Source organism: Scardinius erythrophthalmus (assembly GCF_964197995.2).
Source record: "Scardinius erythrophthalmus genome assembly, chromosome: 15".
Classification (NCBI taxonomy): Eukaryota; Metazoa; Chordata; class Actinopteri; order Cypriniformes; family Leuciscidae; genus Scardinius; species Scardinius erythrophthalmus.
In genome coordinates this window covers 33,531,939-33,549,832 of record NC_138235.1, presented here as the reverse complement: position 1 = coordinate 33,549,832, position 17,894 = coordinate 33,531,939, and the positions used below count along the sequence as shown (strand labels likewise).

The 17,894-nt window shown below is 36.6% G+C and overlaps 1 protein-coding gene across 1 annotated transcript in view; it reads right to left on the bottom strand.

The window, feature by feature from the left end:
- LOC308703057 (uncharacterized protein) overlaps positions 1–17,151 on the bottom strand; it is a 40,813-nt gene extending 23,662 nt beyond the window's left edge. Inside the window, exons 1-7 of the mRNA XM_081386325.1 lie at positions 17,079–17,151; positions 16,077–16,151; positions 15,832–16,005; positions 15,507–15,664; positions 13,533–13,793; positions 12,866–13,418; positions 10,696–10,858 (exon numbers count right to left, since the gene is read on the bottom strand). Coding sequence (XP_081242451.1) covers positions 10,696–10,858; positions 12,866–13,418; positions 13,533–13,793; positions 15,507–15,664; positions 15,832–16,005; positions 16,077–16,151; positions 17,079–17,150 — 1,456 coding nt within the window. The 5' untranslated portion in view covers position 17,151. The remainder of the gene's footprint in view (positions 1–10,695; positions 10,859–12,865; positions 13,419–13,532; positions 13,794–15,506; positions 15,665–15,831; positions 16,006–16,076; positions 16,152–17,078) is intronic.
- Positions 17,152–17,894: the final 743 nt, after the last annotated feature.

Here is a 17,894-nt window from a genome sequence, read left to right as displayed (position 1 = left end):
TGTCATCTTAATATTTTACTTAATGAATATAAATATAATATTTTAATCTTTTTCTTTAGAACATTTCAAAGTCAGTGATTTTTTTTTGGAAACAACTGTTTAAAAAAAACACCAATACTACACTGAAGGAAAAAAATAATAAAAAGAGTGAGAATAACATCTTCACTTGTATTAACATATAATTTTGTACTTTTATGTTCCAATTATATGCTGTTCATCTTATTTCCTTATTTCAGTGATTAAACTGAAAACAGCCAGAGCTGTAGAGGCTAACAAGGACTTCAGACTACGTTCCTCACTCATGATTCCAGTAGCTCACCACCAGCTGAACAGTCAAACCCCTATGAAAAGTCTTCAAGCTGTAATTGCGGCTCTAATCATGGGTTTTCGATTAGCAATTTATTTTCTTTACAGGTGGTACAGTTGGAACAAAAAAGTTCAGATACATTAAAATGGAATAATATGATACAGCCCTTCAATTCAGAAATAGGCAGGACTTTTTGTTTTATTTATGAAGACTGTGTGGTTCCATCATTGTTCAAGGACTGGACTCAAGGAGTGATGTTCACTTTAAAGCCATTAGCATAGCTCTAATAAAGATTGAAAGAGAACATATGGGAACATATATACAGTCATGTGAAAAAGAAAGTACACCCTTTTGAATTTATGGTTTTATCAGGAGTCCTGACACGTAAAACCATAGAATTCAAAAGGGTGTACTTTCTTTTTCACATGACTGTATAGTGGGTCCAAGAGTCTGAGACCATTAGTGAAAATGCTTCTCTTTAGCAGCTTTCTAGTTTAAAAGACACACAAAAAATTACAAATAAACACTATCTGGACAAAAGCATTGGGACACATGACCATTACACCAACGGGGACTGTAATGACATCACATTGGTCCCCCCTTTGCAGCTGTAACAACTTCCACTCTCTTCTGGAAAGGATTTCCACAAGATTTTGGAGTTTCCCATTCATCTAGCATTTTGTGAGGTCAAGCATTGATGTTGGACGGGAAGGTCTGGCTCGCAATATCCGTTCCAGTTCATGGGGATGGGGATGAGGTCAGGGCTCTGTGAGGGCCAGTCAAGTTCTTCCACACCAAACACATCCAACCATGTCTTAATGAACCTTGCTTTGTGCACAGTCAGGCTGGAATAGAAAAGGCCTTCCCTAAAATGTGCCCACAAAGTTGGAAGCATAGATTTTTCCAAAATGTCTTGATATGCTGATGCATTAAGATTTCCCTTCACTAAAAGAAAAGGGCCAAGTCTGAAAAACAGCCCCCATACCATTAATATGGTACCCAGTGAGGTCAGTAAATATATTTACGGTCCACTATTGCTCATTTGAAGTAGCACTAGGCCTAAGGCCATAGCCAGAGACTGAGAAATAGAAAAGACATTTGGTATCTCTGGTTGAATGGTATCTCTTTTTGAATACTTGCCAGTGAAATGATATTAATGCCAGTGGAACTCTTCAGCTATGGAATCAGCAGAGCATTGGTGACTTTAACGCACCATGTGCCTCAGCACTTGGTGACCCCGCTATCTGACTTTACATGGTCTTCCGCTTCGTGGCTGAGTTGCTGCTATTCCTAAACTCTTCCACTTTCCAGTACTAATACTTAGGGTTGACCGTAGAATATCTAGCAGGGATGACATTTCACAAATTGACTTATTGCAAAGGTGGCATCCTATTACAGTACAACGCTTGAATTCACTGACCTCAGAATGACCCATTTTTTCACAAATGTTTGTAAATGCAGACAGCATTGCTAGATGCATGATTTTATACACCTGTGGCAATGGGTCTGCTTGAAACACCTGAATACAATAATTAAGAGGTGTGTCCAAATGCTTTTGTCCATATAGTGGGCATATAGTATATAATATAGCATATTTTAGTACAACAATGTGTGAAAAGGTTAAATGACTGTACATGATTGCAGAATGTCTTCATATTTGGTACTTCAGCTTTAATGGCAGCAACACTCATCATTATCCAGAAAATCTGAGATGTTTCAAAGAGCATCATGAGCTTCAATGGAATAATGAAAATCTGACCTTTTGTACAAAGTTTACATGCTCAAAGTCACAAAATTGCTGAATTAATTAGTGATCTAGAAATCTGTAGAATCTGAAATATTTCTTATTTTTTATGCCATATATTTTCTTTACTGAGAATCTTCCAATTTTTTTTCTTGTTTAAATTAAATTCTATGTAGTCTCAGACTTTTGGACCCTACTGTATATACAAAACTATATCTGTGGGGAGAAAAGTTTACTGTCAGATATCATTTAAAGGGATGGTTCGGAGTAATTTCAACCTAGGGTCCTTTGCACCATGACCTCGAGCCAAACACCCCCCAGAAGCTTTTTTTCCCTTGGTCGAGCAGGGGAAGGTGGAGGGTTTCTGAAAGCGCACTGCAGATTGCAAACAGCAAACAATAGCCGCTTTCCGACCAAGTAGTTACAGGAACTTAGTTCTAGGAACTGTCCACTTCTGAACAGTTCTAAGAACTACTCTCCCCCAAATTCGGTTTTGCTGTTTGCGTTCGCACTGGCCAAGTGGCCATAGGAACTGGTAGGAGGGGTAAGGGAGTGACGCAAGCACGGTGACTTTTATTTTGACGGCGCGACGGACCTTTATTTTGGCGGCGCTGAGAACGCCAGAGCAAACAATGCTCGCATTCTCTGTGTTTATTCGTCAGCGATCTGTCTAACAGTACTGTTTAATATCTTATTAGATAGAACGGTTATAGAAAGTAGACAGTATATGAAAAAAAGGTTATTAGCCTATGCCGTGTGGTTGATGTCCAGTGTTGCTAGCTGGGCAGATAAACATAATCATGTTTGACTTGGTCCCCTCAAAGTTGCGTTGGATTTTCTCTTCAGCATAAAGGTTTAGAGACCCATCTATCACTGTTTTCCATGTTTGTACAGTTAGTTTATGGAGTAAATATAGGCTATAATCTGTGTGTTTACATTCTAGCTGTTTTAAAAATGGCGGGTGCTGGTGTTCCGCGTGCGTTCGGTCAATCAGCGAACTCTAACGTCACGGGTAGTTCCTATAGTGCTGGTTTAGACCCTACTCTGAAGTAGGACCTAAATTAGTTCCTACAAATGGAGTTCCTAGAACTAAAATCGTTCCTAGTTCCTGCGGTGCGAACACGCCGACATCCGGGTACTTTAGCCAATAGTTCTAGGAAGTGTGAAAAGGTTCCTCCGGTCGGAAAGCGGCTAATGCCAAGTATTTGAATGATGAGAGGCAAGCTCATTGGCAACTATGTGATCGCTAACAAATAGAGTTAAGGACCAATCAGCCTGCGCTATCTAGAGTTTCATGACAGAACTTTGTATTTCAAATAAAAGTAGAACCTATTTGTACTACTGTAGAAGTTTGGTACCATTCCAGGCTTTATTAGTGGGGTAATTTACGAGATACAACCTTGGATCCATTAGCGCCTGCACTAAGCCATTCGGCTGATATCTCTAAATAAGCTCTAACTTTAATAATGTTCGACCAAGGGAAAAAAAGCTTCTGGGGGGGGTGTTTGGCTTGTGGTGCTATTACTCTGAACCATCCCTTTAAGACATCAATGACAGTAACCTTTTTCTCCTAGTAATCTAGTATTTCATGTGTGTCACCTCTTGAGTTTAAGAGATCTCAAACTGTGCTACCAAAGATACCAAAGTCTGCAATTATAAGTCAGAGATCTCATCTTAAATCTCCAGAGACATGAAAGAGCAACCTCGAAGCAATAAAACTGTCCTCTGGATAAAATCGCTGCTACTAATGATGACTCTAAGGTTGTGTTAAAAGTCTCAACAGAGTCCTCAAAAGTGTCTGGCATCAGATTAGTCTTTGAGTTCGCATTATTAGGACCTACGTGTGCTATAAATTATATCAAGAGCCAAATAAGCAGTCATATTACAGGACATAATGAGTCTGTTCCAAAACCTAATGAGCTGCCTTACTGTCACCTACCTAAATATGCAGCTTTCTTCTAAGGCAGCATTGTAACAAAGCAGCAACCATACAAATAAGACTCGGTTAACTATCTATTCCAATACAGTTTAACATCAGCATGTTGCTAATGATCAAACTGTCTGGTGCAAAGCGGGGCACTAGCCCAAATAAGCATAAAATTCCACGAACTGTTATATTCGTGATAAATAAATAATATTTATTATTGAATGCATTATGCAGACACATGCATTGATACATGTATGCCTACACTACCGTACAAAAGTGGTCTGTAATATTTGTTATTATTTAATACTTCTTATTCAGGATGCATTAACTGCATTCTGTCATGACAACCCTCTGAGAGAATGCCAATGTTAATACAGGTGGAGCAGATCAATACAGGTGCAGCTGGGGAAGGTGGAGGGTTTCTGAAAGCGCGCTGCAGATTGCAAACAGCAAACAATGCCAAGTATTTAAATGATGAGAGGCAAGCTCATTGGCAACGATGTGATCGCTAACATCGCTAATAGAGTTAAGGACCAATCAGCCTGCGCTATCTAGAGTTTCATGACAGAACTTTGTTTTTCAAATAAATGCAGTTCTTTTCAAAGAATCCTGAAAAACATTGATCACGGTTTCCGTAAAAAATATTAAGCAGCACAACTGCATACCATAACATATCTTGAGCACCAAGTCAGCATATTAGATTTTATATTGTAGCAATTTTTCCACGATATTACTGTTTAACTGTAAATTTGATCAAATAAATGCAGCCTTAATGAGCATAAGAGAAATTCTGAACGGTAGTGTACAATGTTCTTAAAATACTGCTTCTGTAGGCAGCTCACACTTTTTTTTTTAAAGTCCCCCTGTGGTGAAAATCAAGCTTTTAATGTTGTTTATATGTCTATGTGGTGTTTTTAATGTGCTTTAACCCTCTGGGGTCTGAGGGGTTTTTGGGGTCCTTGAGATGTTCTGACATGCCCTGACATTTGTGCTTTTTTCAGTTGCTTATAAACATATTAATGGAAAAGGTGTAAATTCACTCTATTAAGCACAAACAGGGCTACCATAATATGTGAACAACTTGCATGTACATGTTTGTATTTTTGATAGAATAATGTTTATGCATGTTTTTTTCAAAAACAAAAAACTAAAGTTTCTGAAATAAGGCCATAAAACACATTCTAAATATATGTAAATAAGACTTGACTAATGGATGACGTTGCCTAGAATTTTTTCTTCAAAATTATGTGAAAATCATCCTGCCTAATCATTCACATAACACAATACATTGATTTAAATCTTGTAAAACACTTTTTGTTTGGAAAGGCCATATGCGGGTGGGCGTGATTCACACCTTAGGAGACAATGGGGCCCGCATAATGAGGCTGCATACGTAATGAGCCTTTCATTCAGGTGTGTGACTGAGCCACAAGAATGCAAGGACAATATATAACTGGTTTGTTGTTTTTTCCACAAGTTTTGCTTGCAAATTGTACAATATCCAAGGTAAACATTTCTAGTAATTGTGCAGTTAATTGTTCTCATACTGTATTTTCAGATTTGGAATATATTCTCTTCCCAAATGTGTCACTAATAAAGCATAATAAAATTATTTAAAGAGAAGGCTTATAATGACCTTTTAAGATTTTGTTTACATCTATCCTTATATATATATATATATATATATATATATATATTTTTTTTTTATTTTTTTTATTTTTTTAAGGTTATACAATTACAACAACATTTACAATTGTAACAATATTTCCAGTGTAATCTTTCTTTGTATTCGCGATTCATATTAAAACAGTATTTTTGCCAGCTGTAGTAGCTCCACAACAGCGCGCATCTGTGCGTTCATTCATTCATAGAAACGCGATTCATATTTAAACAGTATTTTTGCCAGCTGTAGTAGCTCCACAACAGCACGCATCTGTGCGTTCGTTCGTTCATTCATTCATACACAGAAACGCGATTCATATTTAAACAGTATTTTTGCCAGCTATAGTAGCTCCACAACAGCACGCATCTGTGCGTTCGTTCCTTCATTCATTCATACACAGAAACGCGATTCATATTTAAACAGTATTTTTGCCAGCTGTAGTAGCTCCACAACAGCACGCATCTGTGCGTTCGTTCGTTCATTCATTCATACACAGAAACGCGATTCATATTTAAACAGTATTTTTGCCAGCTGTAGTAGCCCCACAACAGCACGCATCTTTGCGTTCATTCATTCCGATTAGAACAAAGCAAACAGAACTGACATAATTCCTCAGCGGGATCCGTTTGCTCCTCGAAATGATACTTCCAGAACTTCTGAGGTAAATTTTTGCAGGATTATTATCAAGATAGTATTATTCCTCACAGCATCGTAAAGTACATAAGTCTGAAAGTGAACTCGCGGTGTGTGTTATCCAGCTGATGTGGGCGTTTCACAGAAGTATGGATCGCCTCACATTTGCGTTTGAATAGCGCGCGCTCTCCGTGGGCGGAGTCACATTAAAACTTAATTAGCTGAGATGAGAACGACTGACATCTCTCTCTTTGCATACATATTACATAAACTGTGAATATTTGTTTTTTATAAAAATTACTTCATTTAAAAGAAGATAATTCAAGCTTCATGCCTGTGTTACTGTATGCCTGTTTGACTGAGTATTCGCTGAGTTAGTTCATTTTCGGACGCGTTTCAGAATTGACTTCACTGACGGAGAGTAGGCAGAACTCGCATCATGTTTATTTTTCTTTATTTGGCAAAAAGCACAACACTTTGTTTTTATTATGAGCATACACAAAAAAAATACACACTAAACAGGATCGATTGATGTATAACACAAGCATATAAGATAAAAATTATTATTATTATTTATTTATTTTTTTTTTTTTGCATTCATACGGAAAAAAACGAGCCTATCGCGATAGCGCGATAGCCGACCTCAGGGGGTTAAGACAAATCATGTGTAAATTCATAAGTCAACATTATTGCTGAGTATTTTCTCCTTAAAACTGCAGTGAACCAAAGACAGTCTCAAAAACGCGGTTTGAAATCGCTGGTGTTTCTGACGTCACAAACTACCTTGTAACCAATCACATCAACCATGTGATCGTCAACGAGTGGATCTCTGAGCTGGTGTGAGTGGAGGCGGGGATCATTTGCATACTCATTGAACTGCATACTAAATGAAGCAAGGGTATAGAGTTACAGTACATTCAAGCTATTTTAAGGTATGTATAAATATGATAGTATAAATATGACATTTTGGTGATCAAAGATGAGTTTTAAGGGATAAAGTTATTGATTACAGGGGGATAATATGTATAACATAGCCATTCTGGACACTTTATTGAAATAAATCTCACCGAGCTATGTCGTTTTGTTTATTTATTGGCACGAGGGGGTGATAAAGTTTAGCCGAAACTACTACTTACGGACATAAAGCAGATTCATGATAATACCCAGACACGAGTGAAATGCACAATCCCATAATTCCTCCATCTGTATTTTCACCGCATAGCCATCCGTGTGCAGAGCAACTTTAAGCTACATCTGCTTACAATGTGTCTCTGTGGAATAAAGCTACACGGCAATTGACTAAGAGGCATGGCATTTATAACCGTCTGTATTTTCTGTAATGCTTCAGCAAAACTCCTGAGATACTTAAATATACATAAACAATGAATGTCATAATGCCGATTTGGTCACAGACGTGAAAAACAATAGGACGAACGTGATGGAGCATTTCCTTCCACGCTACCACAGATGCCATCATCCAAGAACTCCTACAAACTCAATCACCTCGCGAATCTCTTTCCTTTTTCATGCAGTCGGGGGAGTTTTCTGGCTGAGTTATTACTGATCAACATGCAATATTCATCTGAGAAGGCATTATCATTTTGCCGAGCTCCGTAGCCCTTTGCCCCCTCGTGTTAGACTGGCTGAGAGATAAATTGCCTGGGGGTTCCTCTGGGCCCTGATTGCCTACCGCCGCAACTTGTCGGAGACAGGGGAAGAGGAAGAGGACACTTGGAAGGGAAGAGATAGCTGACACGGTAGACTAGTAAGGGTGCCATGCATTTTTCATAGCGCTCCCCTAATTGAGGCACCTGTGTGAGAAAAACTCACAGCCGTTTGGTTGCTGCTGGTGTTATTGTTTTCGATCTGATTTACTCGCTTCTGAAATCCAATCTCTTTTCTTCCTGAGTAGACGAGGCCATGCTTTACCTATTTGTGAAGAGCTAAGGTGAAAATAAAATGTAAAAGTTGTGGAAATGTCTTGTTTTTGGTGCAGAACTTTGCACAAAAGCACTTTTAAACTCTGATTTTTAGTTTTAAGTGCACTTTAGGTCATTCAAAGAGACATAAAATGGTGCTTGTCTATTAGAATCCAACAGTCAAGCACAAAATGTGGCCTCGCAACATTTTTTATAACATTTTCTAGGGATGTATTGAATATTAATAGCAGAGATCACAAGGACCTACTTTCATTTGCAAATCATTTTTTTTTTATCTTTAATGCTTTTTTGAGTCAGTGAACACTTAAGTAAAAAAAGCATTACAAAGATTCTGAAGCTATTCAAGTCTCATTCACTAGCAACAATCAGGCAAAAAAAAAAAATTTATCCAAAAAAACAGGGTGGTCAGAAATAACAGATGTTTTGTGCTACCTCTGACGTGCTTAAGAGAACATCAGCATCCTTATTGTTCAAGATAGATCTTTGCTTCTGGGAAACGTGCATCACAAAGAGGTATTTTCAACAGAACACTTGAAACGCAGTGTGATGATTCAACATATTCCATGCTTGAGTATCAGTTGGAGGACACTGGAACATTGCAGTAACTTTTTTATTTATACTTTTTTTTTGTCTGTCAGTTTGATGCAACACTGCCACCTAGTTGTATCTTTTAGAGCTGTTTAGATGGTCAACAGACCAGATTTATCAGGTTGAGATCTTTTTTTTGTGGTCAAATGTAAATTGTTCCTGAGCATTTGTTCTGTCTATGCTTAATTTTCTTTTCTTAGAAAGCTAAATGCTTCATACAGTAGGGTCCAAAAGTCTGAGAAAATGCACTACTGAAAATTTTCCATTTTTCTAATTACAAATATTTATTCCATTACAAATTATAGTATCAGCATAACAATTTACGTGAAGCTCTGAATTTCAATCAACCACACCATTGTTATTTTAGTATTATTTATACTTTATTATAGTATTTATTCATATTTTGAATTGGCTTTTTTATATATTTTATTTTAGTTAAAGTTTTAGTCATTTTGTGCTTTTGTCATTTTTATTAATTTTGTTTTTTTATAAGTGCTGTCAAATCGATTAATCATGATTTATCGCATCTAACATAAAAGTTGACAACACCATTTTATATTTATATTTAAATGTATTATTATTTAAGTATTAGTTATTGTAGTACTTTTTCATTTGTAAATGTTGTTTTTACATGTTTTTTATATATTTATTTTATTTTACTTATTTTTTTCAGCTTAATATCAATTAATGTAAACCATTCTTAATAGTTTAGTAAAATCTTACATATTTCTTCTTCATTTTACATCTAGTGCTGAAGTTTGATTCCAGGTTTAAATTAGAAGAGATTTTAGACAATAAATTGAAAAGCAAGCTTTTTAGCAGACTGCTATGTGATTATTTTAGAAAAGAGAATTGTTTCTTGATATTTCTTATGCTCATGTGTTTATTCAACGTGTTTGCAATAGCAAACCTCACTGTTTTGTATTGTATTGTTCATACTTTTTCACAACCCAATTTATGATTCGGATATGAATAATCATGTGACTCTGTGAGCATCAAATCATCATATTAGAATGATTTCTGAAGGATCATGTGACACTGAAGACTGAAGTAATGATCCTGAAAATTCAGCATCGTTAAATTCATAAAAAAAAAAAAAAAAAAAAAACATTAATAAAAATTACCAACCTCAAACTTTTGAATGATAGTGTTCTACAATATATACAGCAGAAATTAGCATTTGATAGTCAGAATTTCAATGTGATCTCAGCCTTTTGGGCACAATGTGTTGAACAGTTATGACAACCTGAAAATACATTAATAAATGTAAGTCAAATTATAATCTTCCAGAAGTCCAAGCCAAAAATATTACTTAGAAAGGTAATATGGCACAACACTCCTCAATAAGTCCTTTGCAAGCACCTCTAATAAACAAATAAGCATAAGATAAGACACAATTCTCTTTTCTAAAGTAATCAGCGTAGCAGTCTGCTAAACAGCTTGTTTTTCAATTCATAGTGTTTTGTCAAACTACAAAATCTATTGAGGACTTAAGTACGTGAGAACTAAACTATGTGCAAATTGTTTTGTCAGATCTATTGTTATTCAAAGCCAATCCAGGAGAGGTTTTTAATGGTCCTCTCTGTTGCTGCTCTAATCCTCCCACAGAGATCAATAACCCACACCATGACCGATTCCACAAGTTCTACAACAAATACACCATTTATAACGAGACACGGCCTGGCATTTCTCCTCAAGCAACAACATTAGGCCATGATCCTCTTACTTTAAGGGAAGTTCACCTACAAATGAAAACCGGTCATCATTTACTCGCCCTCATGCCGTTCCAAACCTGCAAGAATATCCTGGCTGCTAATTTCTATTATGAAAATGAAAAGGTACTTTTCATTTAAAGATGTTGGCTGATAGCCTGACAGATTCTGCAATACTTACTGAAATTGTGAGCGATCCTTGAATTCAACATGATTTCCATAGTAGTGGTGGACTCTGATCGGCCTGGGCCGCCTAACTCTCTCACTCCAAACAGCTCAAGCAAGCGTGAGGTGTCAATTTCAGTCTTCCTGGGGTTCCTGCAAGACCATATTGACTTCTCGATCTGCAAAGGCAGGGAACAGTCAATACCATTACTTCATATGATATTATTTCATATCAAGGCATTGCTTTGAATGCAAGTGATCTTTAGCAAATGATTACATATTAAGAAACAGATTTGGCATAACAACTATTTCAATGCTGAAACAGCAATGCTGCGTTTGCAATATGAATGTTGAATGACTCCTTTAGTCTGAATTTACAAGCAAATAACATCATCACACGGACATTTAACAAAAATTAGCCCCTGTATGGGGTTTTCTTTCACCAAAAATAAAAAATAAAAGTCTCACGAAAAAAAATGTAAAACGATAGTTGTTCGGAACGGAACACTAGCATACTTTTTTAAAAATAGTATGTGAAAAATAAGATTACATGTTTAAAATGTTAATTGCTGTCATGTCCAGACGTACCGCTGAATAAAAAAGGTAATTCTGCATTTTGAATCCAATTTTTGCATACAAATACTATTAATGGGCCAATCAAATAATAAGTCTGACTGAGAAAGTTTAATATGTTAACGCTACAAATGGAAGGTCAAGTCAAGTGCATTGCATTCTGGGAATCATTGTTTGTATACTGCACATTTACCAGATGTAGTAGGTCATTGGCGTATTCTTGCATACAGAACTGTGCAGTACATGTACAGTATACGTACTCTACTGTTCAAAAGTTGTGGTCAGTATGATTTTTTGTTAAAGAAATTAATACTTTAATTCAGCAAGGACACAATAAATTGATCTTAAGTCAAAGTAAAGACATTTATAATGTTAAAAAAGATTTCTATTTCAAATAAATCATGTTCTTTCTATTTATCAAAGAAAAAAATGTATCATGGTTTCCACAAGAATATGAGGCAACACAAATGTTTTCAACATTGATAAGGTTTCTTGAGCAGCAAATCAGCCTTTTAGAATGATTTCTGAAGGGTCATGTGACAATGAAGACTGAAGTAATGATGCTGAAAATTCAGCTTTGCATCATATGAATAAATTACATTTTAAAATACATTAAAAAAGAAAACAGTTATTTTATAGTGCAATAATATTTCACAATATTACTGTATTTTTATCAAATAAATGCAGCCTTAGTGAGCAGAAGAGTCAAAAACATAAAAAAAAATCCGATCCCAAACTTTAATTAATTCTAACAATTAATTACTGCGGTTTTAATACTGTACAAATGCACATTTTCTTCATGGCTTAAACAGTAGTTTGTCTGACTCAGGGTTATTATAGTTACCTAAGACTTAAGCTAACACCATAAAATAAGTATTTTCGATACTTGCAATAAAATAGGCATTTAGTGAAATAAATTATTTTAAAAATTAAACGTATGCATTTTATTTCAGATAGTTGCCAAGGCAACATTTCTCTTTTTTTAGTTTAACTTTTCTTAAAAATAACTAAAACTAAAATAAAAATGAATATAAGTATCTAAATTACACTAAAATAACACTGGTCCAACCAAACATCTGGAGGCCCTTGTTTACACCTGGTATTAAGAAGCGTTTTGGTCGATCGGATCACAAGTGGACGACGCTAAATACAGGTATAAATGGGGTCTAAATCGTTTTGAGCTTGTCCACTTTCAATCACTTCCAGAGGTAGACGAAAACGCATTCGACTGAATTGCTTTTGTAGTGTAAACGCTCATGTGTTCAAACAGCCACAAAAGACTGTCTACTCTCCGCCTGCTGACCTAATGTGCAAACATTATGGGAAGCGCGCTAGCCAGACGGGGTTTAAACTTTGTCGGCTGGAGACCCAAGTTTGGTTTGAAGACTAAAAACATACCAAGCACAATGTTCTCTCACCATTCCTGATTTCTAACACACACTCACACCCTTCGCTCGAAGAAATCAGGACAGAAGTGGTTGAAAGTGGACAAAAGAGACGGATTAAAACACCAGGTGTAAACGAGAATGTGTCTCCCTCATTTACTTGTGATCCGCATCTTAACACCAGGTGTAAACCGGGCCATAGATAAAACCAAACACAAGAGCAGATACCTTATCCTGAGCCACCAGGTCCCAGTGAAAAGCTTTTGTCCTCTCTGAAAGCTGCTTGGATTTCATGGGCAGCGGAGGGGGCAAAGGAGCGAGCGGTACAGGACCTGGAACTGCTGACGGCACAGGCAAAGGTGGGGGCAATACAAACGGCAAAGTCAGAGACGGTGATGAGCATGTGGCCACTGGTGAGGTTGGCTTGAGCACAGATCTGAACTCTGCTGTCCGGGCTGGCTTCGGTTCTGATCCTTTCATGGAGACGATTTCTGGCTCTAGTGTTGTTGGATTATCTATAAGCTCAGCTGGGAATGTTTTGGGTAACCGTGGTCTCGGAGTAGGTGGCACTGGTGGAGGTGTGAACTGCATGAGGTCGTTCTGTGTCTTACTTTCTGACTTTGTACTGTCAATGTGAGCTCTTTCAGGGGCTTCATAGAAGTGTTCATGTAGTGACTTTCGTTTCCAGTCCACACATAATTGTTTGATCGCTTTCACCCAGGCGTCTCGCTCATATTGTATTGCCTCTGAGGTCATATATTCGCTTTTTGGTATTCGGAACCTGACAAAGATAAAAAGAGTGTTGTTGAGTTAACTTTTGGTCACACATTAATTTCCTCTTGACTATTATCTATTGCGGTAAAGATCAAGGATTAAGAAAGAGCACTTGACTCACAGGAAGTCATTCTTGTCGTTGATCAGAGTGAAGGTGTCGGTGGTGCAGGAGGTCTCCACCCTGACATTACCGTCTGAGAGATGGATGATAACAGCTGTCCCATCAACCCCTGCACACCTGATGTCATCCACACTGTCGTAAATGTCTGAGAGCGTCCAGATTGTCTCGCTGGAGGAAACTAACACGTCTGGATTACTGCTGGCAGATTGCTGAGCAACAGTCCACAAGGTCAGCTGACCAGTCTGAAGATGAGCTTCATATCTAAGAGTGCAGAACATAGCATGACTGTTAGTAATCTTTGAATAAATAAATAAATAAATATATATATATAGCCCCCCCATTCAAAGTCCCTTTCAAGGAAAGTCTGTTCAGTCGGCGGCCATATTTGCAACACCTTTGTCCAGTTATTTCAGGCATCCAAGACCAACTCCCATCTATTTGAACGGGGGAATCCTGAAATCTCAAAAACTTCTTCCCGTACTCACAATTAAATAACATATTTCAAATTAGCTACAAAATCTGACATGAACTGTCCCATAAAAGTTGTTTCTTATGCTTAAATAGAGTTTAAAATATATATATTTTTTAAAAGTTTGGGGTCTCTATATAAGTTTTTCAATGATTTTGAAATAAGCCTCCTCTGCTTACCAAGGCTGCATTTATTTATTCAAAAAGAAAAAAAGTAAAAGCACTAATAATGTGACATTATTAGAATTTAAAATAAATGTTTTCTATTTTGATAAACTTAAAACTTTAATGTATTCCTGTGATCGAAGCTGAATTTTTCAGCATCATTACTCCAGTCTTCAGTGTCACATGATCCTTCAGAAATCATTTTAATATGATTTGCTTAAGAAACATTTCTTATTATTTGTTTTTCCATGTTTTTTTTTTTTAGGAATAGAAAGTTCAAAATAACAGCATTTTATGAGACAGAATGACAAAACATAAATACGGTCTTTAATTATTAATTAATTACACTGAAAAAAATTATAAACGCAAGACTTTTGTTTTTGCACCCATTTTTCATTTTACATTTTTTTTCGGGGTGGTCCCCCCCCCGGACCCCCCCAATACAGTAAAACTGCACATTTTAGAGTGGCCTTTTATTGTGGCTAGCCTAAGGCACACCTGTGCAATAATCATGCTGTCTAATCAGCATCTTGATATGCCACAACTGTGAGGTGGATGGATTATCTTGGCAAAGGAGAAGTGCTCACTAACACAGATTTAGACAGATTTGTGAACAATATTTGAGAGAAATAGGCCTTTTGTGTACATAGAAAAAGTCTTAGATCTTTGAGTTCAGCTCATGAAAAATGGGGGCAAAAACAAAAGTGTTGCATTTATAATTTTGTTCAGTGTAGATCACAAATATATTTAATAAGCCTTTAAGATTGTTGACATGTGGCAAGGGGTGCCAAAAAAATGAAAAAAAATTGTAATTCCCCAGAAAGACATTGTATAAATCTATATTTCTGATGCCAACATATTTTCCATACGAACTTGCAATATATTTGCATAGAAAAACTGTTGTGGTGTTTGCTGTGCAAAACATGACGCAACAATGCCGGATACTTGCCAGAAATTTGCAGTTGCTAAGGTTTACAGTTTTAGTTTATTGCTAGATGGTTGCAAAGGTGTTGCTGATATTCTGGTTGCTATTTATGATCCAGTGGAAGCCTATGGGATTTTATTTTGCCGCTTTCATAGGCAAAAAAAATCGAATATTACTTTAAAAAGTGACATACATACTATAATTTAGTATCTATGGTTAGGGGTTTGTTCAAAAAGTATGAGCCTGCAGGACGGCTGCATGAGTGAGCACCACTAAAATGTTACCAAACATTACCTGAGCTGATCATTCTAGTGAGAAGAGGCTTGTGACGTTTGTTCCAGTCTAACTGGTATAACAACTGCTAAGGGCTGTTTTGCAAGAAACAGACAAAACATAAAATGTCAAAAAAATGATACTTTTTCCATTTGAATGATGCCAGTCCTCCTCTCTGGAGTAAAAGCTGTCCCTCTTTGAGGTTGTCCGGAGGTAAGTGTGAGCTTTTCCTTTCAACTGACCCATTCACAGGAGAGCTGTATATGTTACTGTAGATGATCTGATTTATCAGCAGCATGATCTGAAGGTGAGATTGCATGGTTTATAATACATCAATAAAGATGCTTTATCATGGCCATGCAGACTCATATTAATAATAATGGTTTTAAAAACACAGCAGATTTGATATGTGTTTAATGATCTGCCAAAGACTATGAATTCAATCCGCGTTGCACGTGATGTTCTCACCTTCTGCTTGTCCTCTAAAGATGCAGCTTCCAGCTCATAGTCAGTCCGACCTCTGAACGAAATGGAGAACCTGGTACCTGTCGCTTCATGGCAGTTTTTCACATCAGAAAAGAGGAGCTGGCGTTTCACGATGCCTTTCTCGATGCTGCACATTAGGCTTGTGCTGAAATCAATCTGAAGCATAGAAGCGTGCATTTGTTATATATCGTGCATTAAAACGTAATATGTATCTACTTGATACACACCTGCAGCACTCGTTTCTGCCATATGTAGCGGTTGAACTTGCGAACACTGAAGTTATACTGTGATGGCTGTTCTTCCTTCAACAGAAACATATGTAAACAAAGAAATCAAGAATACTTCCTAAAAGGTCACTTTACAATAGAGATGATTAAAATAACCATAGAGATCTACTCTTAATATTAGGGACAGTCCCACGACGACTGGTTAAACAACAAATCATTTCCTTAACAAGGACTGCCACCAGCCACTTTCTTATGACGAATGCTCAACGAAATCAGTCTGACTGAATTACACGCCCATTTTGCTATGTTATTTTATATATTTTTTAAATAAAACAAAATAAAAGATACAGTCATGCTCAAAAGGTTACTCAACCCTTTAAGGAATCTGCAAAATGTGAATTATTTTAACAAAATAAGAGGGATCATACAAAATGCATGTTATTTTTTATTTGTCTGAATAAGATATTTGACATAAAAGATGTTTACATATAGTCCACAAGACAAGCATCTTTTGCATATTTGAACATTTTCCAGCAGTGACTGTATGAACCTTTTTTAATAGTTGTGCTTGAGTCCCTCAATTGCCATCAGTGTGAAAAGATGGATCTCAAAATCATCCAGTCACTGCTGGAAAGGGTTCAAATATGCAAAAGAAGCTGGAAAACTGAAGGATTCGGAAAATGTCGTGGATCATCCAGGTAATGACGCACAGTATTATGAATCAAGGGTATGTCAACTTTTGAATGTGGTCATTTTTATAAATTCAGAATTCAGCTATTTTTTTGTCTTGTGGACTATATGTAAACATATTTTATGTCAAATATCTTATTCAGAACAGTACTAAATAAAAAATAGCATGCATTTTGTATGATTTTCCATCTTATTTTGCAGAATCTGCAAGGTGTACGCAAACTTTTGAGCACGACTGTATATTTCAAATGTTGAATTGCCATTCTATTGCATTGTGAATTTTCTGGCCCACTGTAGATCACTGTAGATCACCTCCAGGTCTAAGACACTTTGCTTCCGTACTGAGCCACTTCTAGCCTGATTTACAGCTTCGTCGATACTCATTTTCCCCGATTTCACCATGTCCATGAGATTCAGCTGCATTTCGTTGCTGAGCTGCAGAAACAATGAGAGTTTAAGTCAAGAGTTTAAGTGATTATTCTTAAGACAACCACATGCTGTCTCCATGGAACATTGTTTGGCAACAATGAACTAGCTGACAAAAGACTGTTGAAATGAGGAAGTTTTGATGATTTTTATTTTTGGCACACGATTTACCGTCATTCTAATCTTGTATTTCATGCTAGTGCACTTGATTTGCGGACATCTGATTCCCTATGACACATGTTTGGTCTTCTTGTAAAATTTTAACTTTTTATTACACTATTTAGAGACACTATATATGATTCTTATTTTGGTTAACGCAATCAACGTGGGACATCAAATGCATTACATTAATCTGTAAATGAAATGGAGAACACAGCTTTTTTTATGAATTCACAACACAACATTCATTTACAGCCATGTGTTTTTGAGGTTTGATATCATTTTTGTTCATTAAATATAAACAAATTAAACAGTTTAATGATTACCCATTGTTTTTCAACACAGTACAGTTGCAGTTAAACAGACTTTTACACTGAATATTTGAATAATAGCTTTAAGAAATGTCTCTTACCTGAGGAAAATCTGTCTTTCTATGATTCATGTTTCTTCATTGGGCTTCAAGTGACCAAAACATGTCAGATCAACCATCAGTCAAACTTAGACTGAGGATTGTAAAGGTGTGTGTTTGTATGAGAGGGAACT